The following is a 20469-nucleotide window of genomic DNA, read 5'->3' as shown; positions in this document are numbered from 1 at the left end:
GTAACTAAAATACTTTCAGCCAAATAGACTAATAATAATTCCAGACTAATAATCAGCTGCCTTCATAGAATGGTTTTAGCTCTGAAACATTTACACTGTCCCTGCATTACCTGGTTAAAAACAATTTCAATTCATGCTATCACACAGCAGTACTGTGATAGGTGAAGATTTTTATATTAGTACAGCTTTTCTTTAGCTCAAGTTTTACAACTCCTGCATTGCTCAGAGCATCCATTAATGTTCAAACATTATTACATGACAACTCTGAAAAATCTCATTGATATTTTAGACAACTTCACAAAGCCATGCCTATGCTGTTAGCTTATCCAAATGAAAATTCCCATGGAATTGTGCCTGCAAATGAAGGCAAAATGTGTTCTGGAAGGATTAGTCCTTCCCATCACTGCAAGGTGTGTTTGGAGCAGGTTGAAGCCTCGCTGGGGATGGGTGTGAAGGTGCAGCCATGTGGCAAATCCACACTGCTGCAGAGGATGCTGTGTCAGGCAGGGTCACTGCAGCTCTGGGAAGGTGGGGAGGTGAGGGAGGGCTCTAGGCAGGGAGGAGCCTCACAGGTTTGCTTCTCTCGTGCTCAGTGTAGTGGCATCCCACAGGGCTGCATGTGTGAAAGGAGGAGCAGGCCAAAATAACCCCTGCCACCAGCAGCCCCGGTGATGCCTTTCACACCTGTGACAGGCAGCAGGAACTCAAGCTGCTGCACCTTGTCCCTGGGAATGTAGGGGTGCCCCTGGCACAGAGCCTGCAGAGCACATTTTGCAAAGAGGAGCACTGGGGAACTTTATTCACAGCTGTTGATTTGTACAGATAGTTTGGTATCTGTACAGGCAATTTCCCATTTTGCATATGTGGATAAATATTCCAGTATTTATGAAAGCACCCATTGAAAATGTGATCTTACATGCTTAATTAATATTATCATAACAGTTCCACCAACGCTGGCTTCAGTCCAATGAAACACAAAGAGAAGTTGTATGCTGGTGTCCTCTTTTGTTGATGTATGAAATCCTTCATTTTTTCACTGTATAGCACTTCTATTGTAAGCTGCTTTTTGCAGGGAGGTTTAAGCACAACTGCGAAGTCATTCAGTCTGGAAGTTGGCGCACAAACTGACAGCTTGGAGCTCAAAACTTTTCATCAGGTTTCCTTTAAATAGGAATAGATTATAAACAATGTGTTCTGGTTTCTCATGGTTTTATTGTACACTTATGAACAGAAAACTGCTCACTTTTAAATGAAGAAATTTCACAAGTTATTAGAGCCTGATTCTCAGCCATGAAACAAGCCAATTACTGGCAACTCCAGAGCTTTGCCTCCTGGTTGCTAGAATTAATGTATTAGGCCAGAATTTTCACAATAGTGTGCTGAAGATTAATAAATTTGTTAAAGGACTTCAGCAGTAATGCAGTTTTTTCTTTGTTTGACTTGGCAGATTCTTCAGACCAAATTTTCAAGAACATCCTATAAATAACTAGACTCCATAAGTTATGGCATTCACATTTGCCTGTTGTTAATATTTCTGTATGTGCATATATTCATGCATATGTATTTTGCAGACATGTTAGTGCCTGCTTTTTGAAATTAGGCAATGAAACGTTAGTTCAGAAGAATAGAATCTGTTTAGGATGCTTGAAACTTGAAACTGAGTTAATGTACTGAACAGCAGATACTTTTTCACTGCAAGTGCCTAGCAGCTGGGTAAGCTTTGCACACAATTGCTATGGGGAAATCATGGTCATTGTGGATAGAACATGCCAACTATTCCTGTGATTAAGCCTTCCAAAAACAGTTCCTTTGGCAATAGAAACCATGGCCATTTCCTTCCAGCTGCAGGTAGGTTTTACATGTAATGCATTTCCTAGAAATCTTGGGTTTGTGTTTACACAAAAAAAAAGGAAGTTCAACTCATAGAACTTTTTAAAATGACATAACAAATGTATGTTTGCACACACATGCACATGTATTTGTATTCAGTCACTTACATATACACATTTCTCTACCATCTTTATTTTCTTTCCCTCACTTTTATTTGACAGTTCGAGATTATCCTTGGATCCTGAAAACCAAGCGAGCGGACAAACTGCGAGATGCACTCAAGGAGGTAGAGGTATGGTTCAGAAAGGTTCAAGCACAGCAACATCTAATCTGGTTTTCAAACCTCTTTCAACAGCATTAATTTTCATAAAGATCCAACTCTCCCAGTGATGATAAATGTGCTTTTGTCTGGTGGGCTCTTCTGAAACAGCTGCATCTTTGTGTGGCATTTTTCATCTGTAAACTAGAAAATCAGATGTCTGTTAACTGATAGTGACAATGTGTGCTGCCAACTCCACTCTCTGTTTTCTGTTGTCCTTTAGGACTTACTGCAGAGCAGTCCATGTGTGCTGAGCAAATGGAAGAACAAACATACCTGTCAGGTACAGTGTCATCAAAAGGTTCAGTTGGTGGTGCTGAACAGCCATTCAGTGATGGGAGGCAGTAGTGTTAAAATGTTAACACACAAAATCACTGGGTTTTTTTAATATGTGACCCCTTGTTAAGTAAATTGGGTTTATTTAAATTTCTACCCTGAAAAACATGCTTCAAATAAAAAGCCTGGGGTTTATCAACACAAAGAAATTACATTAAGAGGCCCTGATTCTGTGAGATTATGATGGTGATGATGATTACTATTATTATTGTTAATTATTGTTATTATTACTATTATTGTTTGGGGAAACTGAAAACATCCTGTGCCTCAAAATAGCAGGCTGAGGGAGCAGCTATGTATTAAAATATATAGACAGGTCTGGAATCTGCATTATATTATTTTTGTGTCTTAATTATCTATTTACCTGTCACAATTCTTTTTACTTTATGCTTGTGTAATATGGAAGGGAAGTTATAACTCTAAACCAACAAAGTCATTAATCAAGTTATAGAATAAAAGAGATTGTGACATGTAGCACACATATAGCTGTGTCTCTGACTATATGAGTTCCACATTTTGTGCACAAGAAACCCTTTTTCACATCCTCACTAAGACAGAACAGCAGGGCAGGGAGGAGAGCTGGACATGAAGTGCTCCATAATCATGTTCTTCTTCTGAAAAAAATATGTAGTAGTGAATTTTATATGTTTATACAACCTTCATGAGGAAATGCATCATATTTGAACCTGCTTTGGTATGGGGAATACTTGTCAATATTATTGTTTCAAAAAAGGAACTTTGTCTTCTAACTTTTATGGTTTTTCAGACTCATATTTTTTCTTCTTATTCAAGTAGTTCCAAATGTGTGTCAGCAGAGTGATTGTTAAACACTGTACAGCTAAAATTCCAGAAATGCCTTTAAGAATAGCAAAATTTTTAAATGCTTGACATGCCAAATGGTATGTAGTCTTTTCATATCAATAATAAATTGATTGTTTAAGCTACATTTGCCTATCAGATCTTACTACAAGTAAATGTATATCATTCACATACACATTACATAGTATACATCTGTGAATGTTAATCTTCTAGAGCTGATTTAAATATTAATTGCTAATTCGAGGGAATCTTTTTTTCCTGTTATTATTGTTCTGATTAGGAAAGAAATTTGGTTAAGAAACACCAAGTCAATTAGCTGTGACTGCATTCATTTGCATCCCAGTTTCTATCTCTTCATTTGCTTTCCTTGTCCATTCTCCCTTTACCATTTTCCTTCCCCTACCATTCATCAGCATCCACCTGCAGTGTGTAGAGTACATACTTTGGAAAAGTAAATTCCTTGCCAGGATGTGTTGTCCTGCCTACACAATATAACACCTTTGGCTGACCATCAGTTCTGTATAAAATTCTTCTTTATTTTTTGACATCACATCCTCTAAGTTTTTTCAGACTTACATCAATATGAATGAGACAAATGCAATTTAACTTATTTCTTCTACAAGATGGGAAAGAAAAGAGATGGGTGTTTTCATCTTAGTGTATTAGGTATTGAACCATGTAAAGGGGTAATTTAATAAATTGAGTGTTTGGGGTTTTTTTCAGTTGGCTTCTAAGGCCAGAGTATAAGTGATGGTATAGGTTATAACATAATCTATAACCAGAGTGAAAGTTAGAGATAAAAATAACCAGAGTGAAAGTTATAGATAAAATCATAGTAATTTCTCTGTCCTTAAATTCTGCTTTTGGTTTCTCAATCACAAAACAAAATGTTTTTGCTTAATAGTGACTGATTATTGAAATCTCCAACAAGGGTTAGAGTGTTTTGCCAAAACAATTGTGTTATTCCACTTTCTGTCTTCCTGAAATAAAAGACCTCCAACAAATGAAAATAAAATAGAGAAAAATTAATCATTTGGAAGAGTCTAGAACAGAAAAGCTGTCTTCTATCAATTTTGATGTCAGATGGTTTGTTTTTCTGCTGCTCATCTGTCTTTGAGCATTTGGCAGCAATAATTGAACTGTCCCTCTTTGATGCAAATGTTCTGAAGCTTCTGGAGAAGATGTTGTATATTTATTTTTTAGTTCTAAGTAGAATACTAATTAACTGTTTCAGCAGAGAGCGCTTACCATGCAATGGTGTCATCTGTGGCATAACACTGCTGTATTCACAGCCTTTTTTGGATGAATACCAGAGCTAGTGGGAAGAGTCCATATTTGCATTAACTTGGAGTGTTAAAGCAGTGTGTCAGACAAACAGCATGAAAAACATGTAGGAAATTACCCTGATTTTCATAATTTCAATATTTGGGGCTAAATTTGAGCATATGGTTTTAATTATAGTATCTGTTTTTCCTTTTTTTTTTTTTTTTTAGTAGCAATACAAGGTTAAATAAACTTTATGTTAAAATTAAAATATTAATCAACAGCCACATTTTCCCATTTTTCATTAAATGTTATTTATATTTGAATCTGCCATACCTGTAGCTGAACCAGGAGCAGTTCCCTTTGTATTATAATAACAAAATGCCATCCAAAAACTCAGTGGCTGCTGTACCTTGAGCAAGCCAAATGGAATGAAAACTGAAAGGTGATGCAATGAAAACAAGGCTATGCTTTAAGAGAGTAGTGTGATTTCCCTCAGATTTTGTGCAAAACAAGCATAGGGCTGCTGCCAGTGTGCCTTCTGTAGCCTAAATATATAATATACCACTATTCCTAATCCCTCACTCTTCCTCCAGCACTTCCATTTTAGAAGTGGCCCACAGGCAAAAATTGGGGGCTGTAATTTTAAATGTGCATCTGCTAAAAATAAGGGTGCTGTCATGTTAACTGTTCATGTGCAAATGGCCAATTAGACTTCATGCATATGCCCCAGTGAGAAATCCACTTGTTTTGCCTGCAGATTATCTTGTCCATTGCATGAGTGTGTTTCTCAAAGTTGGCTTTTCTATATTTCTATATGACCTTGCCTAGAATGACCATAATACTGATACTGGCCTGGTTTTCTAGCTTTGTTAGTATTTAATTTTATGCATCAAAATTTGTCCTATTGCTTTTTTTTTTTTTTTTTTTTTTTGGTGTGCAATCAGTACATTAAAAGTTTCATATTTACTTCCTTGTTCATTGCCAAAAAAACCCCAATGACCTTTATTTTTACAGTCCTAAGTATACATTCCACCACTTCTTAGAGCTTCTGAAATAGACGATGTGCCAGTTCATGTGAACATAACCTGAACAGCACAGGGATTTTTGTCAAGGAGCTTGCTCTCATATTTAAAAGAGCTTAGTTGAGTCCTAAAGGACTGAGGTCTTCTCTTTAGCTCTGTTCCAATAGGATCTGAACCCACACCATTTCTGTAGGGTACTTCTGATCCCCAACTTTGATGACCTGTGCTGAGTTGCTGAAATAATCCTGTAATCTTCAGTTAGCTGATGTCAAAGAAAAATAAATAGACCATAAAAGAAGGATGACAGGAAAAAGACAAGAAGTCTTTACAATAAGATGCCACTGTGCTCCTCAGCTTTCCCTGCCAAGGAGTAATAACCTAAGCAATTAATTTTATCAGTATTGTGGAGTTTACTCAACTCAGATCTGGCTGCTTCTTGTCTTTGTCTCCTTCTCTAATTCTTTGGAATGCTTTTAAGTTATGCCACAAAATCATGAAATCTTCCTATGAAATTATGCCATTGCTTAAGGTTTGGTTTTACAATATAAAGCAGTAAAAATAAATGAGATCTAGCTGAAACATTTGATTTCCAAATTTTTTTTTAGTTTTACATTTGCATTTTGATGTTGAATTAAGCACATGCCAACCCTCTTATATAGTTTATTGTATAAAAGCCAAGCACCAGCTATGAATCATATCTGTTACCTGCTAATGAATAAGATTTATGTGTACTTCACTAAATTGTCTTGATTTCATTTAGTTGTATTTGTGCTGCAATTTACATATGTGTATAAATAGTTTTTCTGTTGCTGTCGTTGACGTATTTAGAACTGGATTCTGAATTGAGCTCCACAGCAATATTTTCTTGCTTGCTCTATCAGCTACAATGCCCATTAGCAAACTGATTTAGCAAGACACATGGTGACATAGCACATTTGATATCAAAACCAAGACATTCTGTCTAGAATACATGAGAAGCCAGGACCCATCCCCAATTACTAAGAGGAGCACTGCCCTCATATTAAATTCTTTTGGTTGCTTTTATCACAACCATTAATGTGTTGTGTGGTTTTAGATAGTTGGAGCTAGAGGTACAAATGCATTGATTATTGCGAAACAGTAACGTGTAACAACAATAACTTCATCTGTAATAAGGCATGCAACACAGTAATTATGGTGGGGTGGCTAAGAAAGCAATCTGGAATGAAGAGGTGGGGAAAAACCCTGGGAACCTGCTTGAACAAGAAGTGCTTTGCAATTCTCTTCTCCTTTTGCATATTCCTTTGTCAGTTGGGCTCTCTAAGGGAAAACAGTTTGCAGCAATATTTTTTACAGGCATATTTTCCTTCTCTTCCAATTTTAATCAGATAGAAGCAAATCCTGGCTTTGCTCCACAGGTATCTTTTTAGGTAGAAGAGCTGATAAGCAGCTGAGCTGCATGAATGAGGAGTCAAGAGCTCAGGCTTCTGAGGATAAAGGGATCTACTTAAGTAGATGCTTAAGTTGTACTAAAGTCCATAAGTCATGAACCTGTACTTAAGTCCTATGCTTAATAAAAACTATCTCAAATACATATTAGAGCACTTTGCTATTGGAGAAGGGAAGGGCTAAGTCCTCCCCTGAGTATCCTCTGCTGCTTATGCCTTTCTTGCTCAGTGGAGAGCAATTTTTGGCATATAAAATACATAATCCTTTCTATAAAAGTCTTCACATTCATTTCCTCCATAACAGAGAAATTAAGTGGCCCTTCCTTCCCAGAATGTAGAATAACCAGGTGCCCAAACATTTTACTCAGACTACATTTAAGCATAAAGTCTCTGCCTTATTCTTCCAATAGTATGAAGTCATGCTTTCATACTTTGTTTAGGAACACCTTGTGACTATTTAAGCTCTGGAGATAGCTCTTCTGATTTTAGTTTTCCCATCACAGTACTTCAATCTGAAAAATTTATTATGTGTTTCATCATTGTGAATTTCTTTCCTTAATTTAATATCTGTTAGATGGAATGATGTAGTGCCCTGTGTAAATAATGCCTCTTACATTGGCTTTTATTCCTCAGCATTTATGGGCTGTTCCCTTTGGAGTTGGATCACTGTGTATCCCTGTTCAAGCCAAGTTTGCAATCTTCCCTGTTTGCTTTATATTCATTTGTGCTTCTGACTGGACTGCTCCCATCCACCAAAATATAAGCTTAACTAGGCAAGCTTAAGTGTTACAGCACCTAAATCTTATTATCATGGAGCAGCCTTTGCACAGGCTACACAGAATGTAGCAAATTGAAATATTGGTTACAATTTGAGAACATAAATATTTTCTCTTTTATGGAATATTTTTGATGAAAGCATAGAATCATAGAATCATTTAGGGTTGAGAAGACCCTTAAGAGTGGGTCCAGCTGTTAACCTAATGCTCCAAAGTTCATAACTAAAACCTGCCCTTAAGTTCTCCATCTACACATCTTTAATACCTCCAGGGGTGGTGACTCCACCACTGACCTGTTTTCTTTAAGTGCCTGCTTGTACTTCGTGGTAAACTCGAAGAACTAATTTTTAAAAAACCTTTGTTCTAATCCAAGGCATTTTTAAAGGGAAATGGATGAAATACTAACCTTGCATGGCAATATAGTGTGTAAAGTCTCTGATTAACCTTTTAAATTTAGACTCTTAAAAGTTCCTAGAAGAATGAACTTAAACCTATGGACCAAATGCACTAAGTTATTATGACAAAAATTTGTTAAAATACAATTTAAGATTTCCCAAATATCTCAGAGTTCTGAGGAGAGTAATGAGAAAGACTGTTTAGCTGTAAAATGAAAGGAGGAGGGAGCACAATGGGAGAAACAATAGAAGTAATGGAAATGATACTGCATTTACCTACTACCTGTGATTCTGTCATGCCATAGTGATGGCACAGAGATCTGTACAGTACTGAAAATCCATAACATTGCTTTAATGGCTAACTAGTTTCATAGATGTAAAGCAAAGCACACCCATTAGCACAACATTTTATGTTTATATAAATGTCTTGTCATGAAACACAGGAGAGGTTTTCATTGATTTCTATTCTAACTCTGTAGCAGGTGTGATTTATGCCATTACCAGAAAATTACTACATAGGCATAAAGTGAATTTGCACCCTGACTGCACCATCCCTCTTGTTGGCACATAACACTGAAAGATTGAGGGTGTTTTACTCTCCTCTATCAGGCTGAAATCCATTCAGTTATTTAGAACTGAGCTTTCTAGAGTATTTATGTAATTTCACTTCATTGTTGCCTACATCAGAGTTTGGTAGTGCCTGGGTTTCAACCCTCACTTTTTCCAGCAGTTTTTTTGGACAGTTATAGCCAACTGTAGTCAAACCTTGCTGGACTTCATGTTACCAAGTTGGAAATAAATTGTGATTTTATCTAACCTAACTTCAACATAAGGACAAATTGAAGTTTTGAAAGATTGTAATAAAAGCTGCATGAGTGTAAGCGTGTCTAACATTTTTACTAGGACAAAACCTTAAAGGACATCTGTCATGACAGGGAATTTTGAAACATTGACTATATATATAAATATATCTATCAAATGAATGTATGGTTAGACTTTGGCAGGATGGGAATTGATCATTTGTTCTTAGAAACTCATTTCACATCACAGGGTTCTATTTGTTTCTACTTCACACATCACTAGAATTTATTTTTTAAACATGTTGGTTAAAGGTACTAGGATAGGAAAATAATTTGTTTAAATACATTTGTTCTGTTCTTTGGAGAGCACAGAGGTATAGTGATATAGCAAAATATGTATAAATGAGAGTTTCCATAACTAAATTACTGGGAGCAGAGCATTGCATGAGGGACATGTCCAATTAGATCACTCCATTCCTATCCCCCATACTTTTTTTTTATTATACAATCCAGTAAATTTCACTGCAAGAAAATTCTAAAAATTATATCACAACCTTGTTTGTTTCACAGCTCCAGAACAAACAGGGAACTTTTTCTGCCAAATTCTCCAACAAGAGCAAGTGTTTCTTTAGTAGTTAAGTTTTTTAAAAGCATAGGGATTTCTTTAAAAATCTACTGTTGGGTAGAAGTAAGAGCTGGAGTCTCAGATTCCTGGCCTTTGGTGAAGCCTCTAGACTTGTCTGCAGAGGTCTTTCCACAGAGAATTCCTTTTATGGGCTTTATTTTCTGAATTCCTTTGCTGTAGTAGTGGCATTCAGAAAATGACTAATGGTTTAATTATGCAAAAATACATGTTTTTCATAACTCCTCCCACTGAGCATTCTTTCTCTCATAGAAGATGTTGCATAAGAAGGAGCTGATAAATTCTGTGACTTAGTCTTCAAGATTATATGTATCATTTAATTTAAATTAATTAGGCATGAATATTCAATTAACTGTGAAATAACCCTGTCCAATAGTTTAAATTCTTTCTTTCTAAGAGAGACATGTAAAACATTATGTCAGCGAGTGAATGGATTTATTGGGAGCTCACAGCTGTCTCTGTGGTAGGGCACAATTATTTATTTAAACAAGATATGAATTATCAGAAATAACAAGAACAGATTTAATCTGTGATAATAACATAGAATTATATTAAACCCTACTTTACATTTTTTTACATGCAGGCTATGCTGTTACTTTTTACAGAAAATATCAGGTCTATGGACGATAGTGTGATCAGTGTGATTCCTGCCCTCTTTCAAAACAGATTTTTGATCCATTTTTAACAGACTAATTCAGTACATTTTATGTAACTCTTGGGGAGGTAGCTACTTCTTCAAGTGTTCAGCAATTGTATTTCTTGTACCCTTATAATTCAGTGTTGTGTTACATCTCTCTGTTTCATTGAAAAAGCTTTCAAAGCCGTTATAAGACATCTTCACATCAATGATAATTAATTTTTGTAATTTTGAAAATTAGATTACTACGTAATGGACAGCTGCTAATATGTACCTTGGAACGTTTCACTTTATTAATGATTTTTGATGTCTTGTTTTCTCACTCTTTGGATTCAGCTCCTCTTTCACTCAGGTATTTTGGTGTCCCTAAGCCTTTCTGGGCCACAGCTGGAGAAGGTGGTGATTGACAGGACCCTGGTGGGGAAGCTCATCTCCGACACCATCAGTGATGGTAATTACACCCATGTGCAAATCAATTGCCTACATTAACAATAGAGCAGAGAACCAGTATGTCAACAGGTAGACTAATTATTGCCACTGGGGACTTGCAAACACAACAAGTAATTGCATGTAATGCTATAGTTACAACCCTCAGGACTAAGAGCACTTTAAGAATAATATTTAACATCAAAGTTTTCAGGCTTGTCAAATGCTGCATGGGTTTCTAAAATCCCGTTTCTTACACACTGTAATCACTGTGAGCATGCCATTTGAACTTGTCATGTTTATTTCATAAGTGGGAAAATGGGACAGAACCAAACATTAGCCAATTGAATAATTGCATGGGGTAGTTGTTATTAAAGTTGTTATTAAAAAAGGCTGGATAACATTAGTTATGTGGAGGTGTCCTGATTTAGTTTCTTGATACCCAGAATCTCCTTATTATTGTTAACTAGCGACTGCTAAAAATTAAGTTTTCATTGAATGCAGAAGAAAACTTACAAAATGTCCCTGTTTTCTGTAGCTTTATGATATGACTCATAACATTGAGAAATCAACCAGTATCTTGGCTTCTGCAGAAGCAGGGGTATGAAATTTTGGTGTGAGCCATATTACATGTGCACTACCTTCCAAATTCTATGAGTAGACCCACATTACATCCTCCTAGTAAGAATATGTGCTTAGTTCAGGTTTGATCTTTAATTATTTCATTTTCTCTCTACCCAGGCATCTGTTGAATATTGGCCTAGGTTTTAAGAAACACCAATACACGCTGATCTTTTCTTATCAATATATTGTAGTTTAGCCTTGAAAATTAATATTAATAAAACTATGTTTGTAGAATCTTTATTTATCAAAAAAATTTAACCCGGACCTCATTTTTTATGAACGAATTATACAGAGAGAATAGAACACATTTACTATCTCTTGTCTTCTTTTTTTCACTCTCCACCTTAATTACTAGACTGCTAATTCCTTCTGTGATTTTTTGCACCCTGTTTCTAGGGGGAGGATTTCCTACTTTCAGGTCACAAAAAGTAGGAAAGCATAGAATCTAAAGTTATTCCTAAATTGAAGTAGTTTGTGGAAATTATTTGGAATACTTGATCTTTAAAAAACCAATAAAAAATAAAGTATGTTGGTCATGCCTTACTTTGGCATAGTATGTCATAGAAATATTTGTTTGGAAAATACTGCTAACTAAATGAGCTTACAACTAAAACAACAGTAAAGCAAGAAATATGTTTTACTACACTTGGACGACTGTATTTATTATATAAATAACATTATATAATGTTTTGTCCTTGTTTTCACATAATCAGGATTTTCTTAAACCTCCATGTTTGCCAACAGCCAAGTCTGTAGTGTGAAATAAAACTGCCTCTGTTCAGTAAAAGCAAACCACTCAAAAACTTTCATTGCAATGCAGTTTTTATTTTCATGAACAATAAAAGATGCTTTTGTTACCCACACAAATAGTGCTCAAATTACAAATTTTTATACTGAACTATCCTTACATGAGAAACATGAGATAATGTTGTCCTAGAGGAAATTAATTTTAATTCAGTGAAACAGCACATCTTTCCAAATCTGGCTTCAAATTATGGTTGTGATTATAAAGCTGGCCAAGAGAAATTCTACATTTAGCACAAGAACCCTGTGTAGAAATAATAGTTCTTACTTCAGCAATTGTGTATATGTAGAAATGGATAAGGCTACAATCTGCCAGAATTACTTATGAAATGTTGTAATTCTCATTTGAAGTAGCATGTCCTCTTAACATTTGGAATAAAGGTCAGATTGTGTGCACAAAATACAGAATTACTACTGCTTTTATAATCCTCCTGCATCTAAGAAAGTGCTCCTGGTTCTTATTATTTATAGGCAAAATTTCATCAGTATCTGAGGTGTGCTGCAACTCATCTTTAATGCAAACTGTGTCTGTGAGGACATCAAAATATTTTAACTGTGTGCATACATATTGAGGATACCATATTCAGTGGTTTTCAATTTTCATGTGTTTGCAGGACCTCAGTTATAGCTTCTGAATCACCTTATCACATGGTTTATCACCTTTTTTTTTTTTTTTTTTCAAAAAAGTTAGTGTTAATGTTACATTTCAAAGGCAATTATTTGGCTCTAAAATCTACCCTTTAGCATTTGCATACCAGATACTTCAGAGTTGTGCCAGGACATGACTGTTGGAAAATGCAAGTGGTTATAAATCAGACTAAAGAAAAGCAAAGCTGTGTAGCCAGTTTTCCATGCCTATATGTAAGACTAAACTGTCAATCTACTTCAGGATATGTAAAATTTAGATTTAAGAATCTGGGATATTAGTAATAATTTTTTGTTTGTTTGTTTCTTTTTCAGAGGTTGTTCCACAGAGTTTTGTTTGTTTTGTTTCTAAGTCTGGTTCCACTTTAATTGTCATTCTCCCTTTAGGAGAGGTTTCTGAGTTTACAACCTTCGTTTTAAACCATCAGGGATCTGCTACTACTTACCCCAGTGATTCATTTCATACTCAGACATCTCTTCAAGTGTGGGTGCTGCTTGAATAACTGAGTAACTCTTGGGGAAAATTTTCCATACCATTTTTAAAGTAATTTCCATTGACAGATTAGTTAATCACTTTTCTATTGAACTCATTTGATCTAGCGTCCCCTTATGGTAACAGTGGGGATTCCACTGAGCTTTTCCAGACTCCGAGGGAGTCTGTTCCATCTGGATTACTTGTATTGTTTGGGTACCCCCATGTGAAGCTTTCAGTAAATTAATTCATGACCCCTCCAAAGCCTTATCCTGCATGTAACAGCCCCCTTGGTGTCTGCAGCAGCACCAGGAACCTTACAATGTCAAAATACCAGATACACCTCGAGTACTCATTTGCATTTATCACCCTTAACACAAGCTAAGCTATATGAGGTCCATTTGCAAAATACTGGTGGATGCAACCATAAGAAAAAAAAATACCGAAGGCTGAATACTGAGATGAAAATTAGTGTGGAAGGGCATAAAATGTATATTTGAATGTAGTGGCATTTTGATATGAGATAATTTATTCAGGTGCATGTAATCAGAGTATTCTTTAGGGTTTATTTCTCATTTCCAAGAAGGTTGTGACAGGATGACACACTGATATGTTTTAGGACATTACAGGGCTTTCAGTGTAATGTTTAAGACACTGTCTTGAAAAAAATTGCTTTTTGCAGCATCTCAGTGGAGTGTTCACGACTTTGTTTTGTTCCTAGAGACAGGTATTACAGTGCTGACAATTTTTATTTGGTGGTTTTTTTTTTTTTCAGCTGTTCTTACAGACAATTTCATCATCTTGTCATTTGAGGACCATAACCAACTCTGCTTTATTCAGTTTACAAAGACAATGGATTCTCCCGATGTAAACAAAAGACTGGAAAAACTCTCTTGTTTGGACTCTAAGGTATAGCTGCCAATGGTGACTGCAAATGTTAGATATATATATATATATATATATATATATATATGTATACATCATGTACCACTGGTGTTCACTGATATTGTACAGCCACATAAATTGCAAACCTCTATATAATTGACCAGAGCAGCTCAAACTCTAAAAATGGCAGATACTGAAAAGTCAAAAAAAATTAGAATGGCATTCTGAGTTAAAGAGTTAAAATACTGTGCCAAGGGATCCAGATTTCTGCAGTGTTTATTTTCAGGCTCAGACACACATTTGAGTTACCCCTGCTTGACGGATTACCTCGTGTCCATTGAGCAGCAGTAAGTGACCCTTGGCACATTCTTGGCATCTAACAAGCATGAAGCAAAGTCTGTAATGGTAAACCTCAGTGTAAAAGATTTAAGTTAATGTGTTTTACCTCCTGTGTGTCGTGGGCTGAAAACACACACGGTCACTTACTGTGGCTCAGCTGATAGACACAAGCACATGAAGTTCTGATAATTCAGTCATCTGTCTGAGGTCCAAGACCTTTGTAATTCTTTGCAGAAATCTTTATTTCCCCACTAGTTACAGTAATGGTGTTGTTGGGAGAGTTGCTTTTAGAATTAAGGAATCAAGACACAGATGCTGAGTTTCTCACCACTGGCCAGCTATGTGTGTGACCTTATGCAAGTGACTTGGTGCCTCAGTGTCTCAATTTACTAGTTACACAGTGAAGACTGAAATGCTCCTTTTTTGCAGCCCTTTTTTTTGGGGTGTGTCTTCACTGCAGTGACAGCAGCAGCGCAAAGGTAGCCTAGAGAGAGCTGAGCTGAGCTTTAAACTACCCAGTCCAGAGGTCAGTGGAAACCAGCTCATCTCAAGATGAATTACACTGTGTTGTGGATGGATTGGGCTGGGTAGACATAAATTATTTCAACCATAAGCACTTTGGTATCAGGACACCACTTCCTTAGGTGGAAGTGCTTGGTGCTACAGCAATATGAAAAAATAATCAGCCAAAGCAATTAACTTTGAACAGTTGAAGGAGGGAATGGGCTGCATCCAATTCACTGCAAGAACGAAGAAGGGTCAAGCCTTTTCCCAAGAAACGTAGAAAGATGTGAGCAGGAGAGAGAGTTTGTATTTATTTCAGACTGGATAAACATTAAAGAAAACAATCTTTTGCTAGCAAATATTTTCCCCTTGACAACCCCTCAGTAATTTACTTCCTCACATAAGGGAGCTTGCATCTGCAAGGCAAGCTCTTTAAGGATATGTTTAATTTAAGTTTTGCCATAATGTGTTTTAACTTGCTTGGTAGAAATACTTTCTGCTAGGATTAATATCTAATACATTTTCCAGGCTGTTTCAGTTCAGGGCCTCTTTTCAGCAATGGCTTGTGTTTGCAAGATTGATCCAACCTCTATAACGTGGATTTGAGACAGTTCACTGTTCACTGGGAACTGAGCTGATACATACTTTACTTTAAAATGCTGTGCCTTGTGCCTGGCCTGTGGCGTTCACTGAGGCTGTGCTTTGGGAGCGAGCCTGGTGTGTGGTGGGGCTTTTTTCTTAATAGCACTAAAGTTTAACGAAGAAGCTGCGGTGAACTGCCTTTGTCATTGAAGTGTGAGGGCCACAGCTCCTGATTTAATGTTTAGAAAAACCAGAAGTATCTGCTGCACTCCTTAATAAGGTTGTTAAGTTCAGTTCTTTGCTGACACAGCTGAGCTTCTCAAAACACCTCCATGCTCAACATTAACTTTGCTTTCTCTTGAAATCAGTGGGAATCACTATGGGCCATTTCTCCACCAGCCAAAAAAAAAGGCATTTGCATTTTTTAATTGAATGTTCTTTTGTGTGAGGCTTGCTAGTTAGGCAGCTAAATATAATTTTTATTATCTTCAGAATTGCACCAGTGTGAGACTGCAGAAAGTATTATTCACTTCTGCAATAATATTGTGTCAGCTCTCTGCATTGATTTACTGTTCTTCATGGCTGATTTTGGTCGAACTTCAAAAGCTGGAAGATCACAGACATAGCACTAGTGTCACTCGCAGTAGAAAAATAAGATGGTCCTCGATTGCAACTGTGCAAACTTGTAATAGTATGTAACAATATGTAACAATAACAAATGTTGTGGGTTTAGGAGAAAAAAGGGTTTTTTAGAGTTGGGGTTTTGTTCAAGAGAAATTGAATGAAAAAGGTAGGGTGCACTGGTATAGAACTAACACAGGATTAAAATCTGGAGCCAAGATTCAGGAGATTTGATTGTAACCTTCATTTCTGCCTCTGACTTTTGGCGTAGTCTTGAGAAATGTAGAATTGGGGTTTTCAGTCCCATTTCTAAAATGAGGAAGATGTTTGTAATGATATAATTAAATTTCTGTCATATTATCATTGTAGTGATAAGCAACCTCACATTGTTCAATGTCCAGGCTCATGGTGGGCAAAATTGTCAGCAGTACTGGACTGCCAGAGTTCTGTCAATAATAAGAACAAGTCAACCATGCTTTCCTCCTCACAGCTTGATATTTTTCCAAAAGTTGAGTTTTTTATGCAATGCATGCCTAAATAAATGAATTAATCTCCCTATGCTCTTCCTTTCTAATTGATACCGCCTTGAATTTTATTTGCACTTTGAAACAATAAAGGAAGACTTATTATATGAATCACTACAGCCTTGAAGACCAGCAAAACAGAAAAACCAGCTATTATTATTTACCTTTTCTCAGTGGCGTGAGTCTATATTGAGAGTGACATGTCTAATGCAAGACATAAATGTTGACAAAGATTTGTGGCTGTTATGACATGTGCAATTGTTACGAACAGTTAACACTACAATACAGGACTAATTGATGCTTGTGGAAGTATTTGTGCTTTTCCAGCCTAATCAATGTGTTGTCACCAAATTAGCTATTCTAATTCAAGTAGCAGCTACCTCCTAACTATTGTGTATGTTTTATCTTTACCCCTGAAAATATTTTGACAAGTAAAACACAGGATATTCTAAAAATATTGACCTTTTTCAAGTTTTTCCTGTCTGTATTTTTTTAATCCATTTCAATTTACTGACGGAGACAGAACAAGGAGTTAAATGTTTACCATGAGAGAACAACACTGGTAATTACTTTGATTTCAGTTCCTTTTTATGTGTATTCATGGGATGAAGAGGTCAATAATATTATGACCATGCAAATAGAAAAGGGTTCTTTTTGACCATATAAAAAACAGCAAAGGATTATTAAAGCATTAACCTTGATTTTAATGGCCTTGGTTGAGAGCTGAGATCACAATTTGGATGAGCCTGATTATTTACTAAATACAATACATAAATGCAACGGGTTCTTAACACCCATTGCACTCTGGCATTATCGCATTACTGCCAGCCTTTGTTGCCTTGCAGACAGGAATATGAAAGCAATCTGTCATGTAGTGAGACTGGCTCCAGAAGCATTTCTCTGATAAGAAGACCCCCTGCCCTTTGCTAGTGTCTGGTCCAGTAGGCTTAGCCATGCGCTTAATCCCCAGAAAGTGGTTCGATTATTGCTGACCAGCAATGGCAAGATAGTTTTTTTTTCCCCTAGCTATCAACCTTCCATTAATTCCTTAAGCAGAAATGCGGTGCAATCTATATTTCCTTGGCATGTGTCACCCAGATGGTGCACTGCTCATGTTTTCAAATAACCATGCTCCAAATAACAGAGTTTGAATAATAAATTCCACAAATCCTTCCTGAGAAAGAGGCACAATTCTCAAGAGCTGCATAAACTTTACGCATGATGCTGTAGCTCATCCACATTATGCAGAAAAGTATATGTTCTTTTGCAAAGCGGATGTTTGTGTTTCCATTCCTTAATTTGGGGAGGAAGAAGAAAGATACATGTTTGCTCAAATACTGTAGAATATATTTAATATTTGATTATGTCTTAAACACTAGCCTTAGCTCCGTGGTCAGCTTTGCAGAACTTGTCATTTAATATGGCTAAGCTTAAATCCTGTGTGGAGGTCGATGCTGTCAAGCAACCATGACTGTACATTTTGGTATTGATTGGAGTCATTGCAGTAAATTCCTTCTTAACTCATATTCCTTTCCATCCCAATCCCCTCCCCACAGATAAAAGAGTGAGCATGTCTTTCTGTCTGAGGAGATATTTTTCACGTTTACAGACAGCCTCTATGAAGATATATGTACGCAGGGCTCTGTGTATATATACATTCTTTCTCACACATCCAAAGTAAATGCTCCCACTTGCTCCTACCATGCTATTTTATCACCTCCAATATTTCCTGCATTTTTTTTCTTCCCTCAGATTTCTTATGTTGATATACTTGGACCAGAAGGTAGAAGGATGAAACGTCACCTGGCAATAAACTGTATGCAAGATCTGGTCATTTGCTGGTGGTCAGCAACCAGTGATGGAGCATGGCCTTGGTCTCCTATTTCCTGTCAGAGGGACAGAGCCAACCTATTGCTATTAGGCTGTGCACATGGCAAATTGGAGGTAAAGTGATGAACTGTCTTGCTACATGATTTTTTCAAATTTGCTAAAAAAAGAGCTATTCAACTTAAATATATATTCGAGCAGATATAAAGGACATATATGATTAAAACATAAGACAGGAAGATCAGCCATTCTAATAGTAAAAACAAAGGTTTGTTATTTAACAGAAAAGCACCTTATTTACTTTGTTTACTATTTTTACATCGAAACTGTCAACCTGAGAAATGTAGCCAGGAAATTAGGTCTTTATCATTAAATAGCTTTGGTGCTGCTGAAACTGAAAATAGAAGTGTCAGAGTTCCATTAAAAAACTCTAATATGAATTAGCAATTGTAACTGTTGCATGTATGTCTGATACAATTATTTTACATTGTCTTCAGTGTTAACTGATAGGCAATTTGCATCTCTTTCAAGTGTTTTTCAAAAAATATTTACTATGCCTAGATGGTGGTTAAATTTTTGTTATGAGTATTGGTCAAATCAGGGACTGATATTTTTCTCAAAAGAAAAATTAAAACTCACCATCTACAGGTGGGAATGTAAACTATGAGTTAGGACAAAGCTACAAGCTGACGCCCCTCCTGACACCTGCTTAGCTTACATTTATAGGTAGATGTTTTCATTTTAATTATTTAATTTTTGTTTCATCTGTTTAAGAATATTTGAATCCAGTTTGTTTTGTTAGGTAGAAATATTAAAATGAAGCTATCTGGGCATACTCTGAAAGATCCAGAGCCTGAATTTAAAATATAAAAGCTTTTCTGGACAAACATCTTGTATAGATGCTTCTGTATTTGGAATTTTATTTTCAGTTTCTCTTTACCCACTTCTAATATGGACTAAAAAAGCACTGACTGTGGGAGAAGAACACAAACTCGAGGATCAGCTGTGGAATAGTTGTTCTGGATTAGCTATTGCAGACTATTTCCCTGTAGGGAAAACCCCTAAGTAACACTTAAGAATAAGCTACTCTTACAAACAGCATCCTCCTCTCTTTAATTAGGGAAGATGTAAATGTTTTAATGTCTTGGAACTACTTTGATACTTAGTTACTTTGATAACTAATATTAATTTAAGGTAGATTCTTTTCCCTTGGGATTTTCTACCTATTGAAAATGATGAGAAAAGGTAGCTGAGACAGCTTTTCTTTTCTTATTTCTGTCATTAGTCACTGTAGAATTGAAGTTTAAATTACCTCCAGCTCTGCCTTCTTTACTTCTTTTCAATTGACCTCTCTCCACTTGCGGTCATCTTTGACTCATCTCTCTCCTCTGCCTGATCTACACCTGCAGTTCTCCATTCCCCCTGCAGCTATGCCAAATCACATAGGAAAAATTACTCTGGGAGCTAAAATGTGAGGCTGTTCTTTGTAAGCTTTTCCAGCCCTGTGCCAGTTATTATGAAACTTCATCCCACTAACATTTCAGACCTTATTTTTTACCATGACTTCTGTATGTCCAGGTTCTGAGAGCAACATTCCTGTGCCTATTTTATTCCTTCCCATGTCTTCCAGAAATCTCCCTATTGCCACCATAGCAGTTTGCAGTCTCAGTTTCCTGAGATGATTTTTAGAGAGTCTTTTCTTTTAAGAAATTAACAGAAACCACCCCATCAGTTTAAAGCTCTCTGTGTTTCATTTAATGTGTTTCAGGGAGATTTCCAAATCACAGCATTCCCCTGCATCTTTCAATGTACTTTTCCTTTTCTGGTTTAAACTCTGGTATAGGCTCAGGCACATCACTGATGCTTTACACAATAGTGATAATAAACATTCTCTGAGGCCTTAGGCTTAAAGTCATAATCATTTTAATTTGGCCCATATTGTAACA

General features: G+C 36.3%; 1 protein-coding gene across 8 annotated transcripts in view; it reads left to right on the top strand.

Annotated features, from left to right (window-relative positions):
* WDPCP (WD repeat containing planar cell polarity effector) overlaps nt 1–20469 on the top strand; it is a 149233-nt gene that overhangs the window by 49443 nt on the left and 79321 nt on the right. For all 8 annotated transcript variants that reach the window (XR_008436537.1, XM_053974594.1, XM_053974592.1 and 5 more), the window contains 5 exons: nt 2052–2122; nt 2373–2432; nt 10607–10721; nt 14017–14150; nt 18449–18640. Coding sequence is in view for 7 of the 8 variants with exons in the window: in XM_053974594.1 (XP_053830569.1) it covers nt 2052–2122; nt 2373–2432; nt 10607–10721; nt 14017–14150; nt 18449–18640 (572 nt within the window). In the remaining variant the exon portion in view is untranslated. The remainder of the gene's footprint in view (nt 1–2051; nt 2123–2372; nt 2433–10606; nt 10722–14016; nt 14151–18448; nt 18641–20469) is intronic.

The sequence above is a fragment of the Vidua macroura genome, chromosome 3, assembly GCF_024509145.1.
Source record: "Vidua macroura isolate BioBank_ID:100142 chromosome 3, ASM2450914v1, whole genome shotgun sequence".
In the NCBI taxonomy this organism is placed as follows: Eukaryota; Metazoa; Chordata; class Aves; order Passeriformes; family Viduidae; genus Vidua; species Vidua macroura.
The sequence above is the reverse complement of the archived record's forward strand: the minus strand, read 5'-3'. Positions and strand labels throughout refer to the sequence as shown.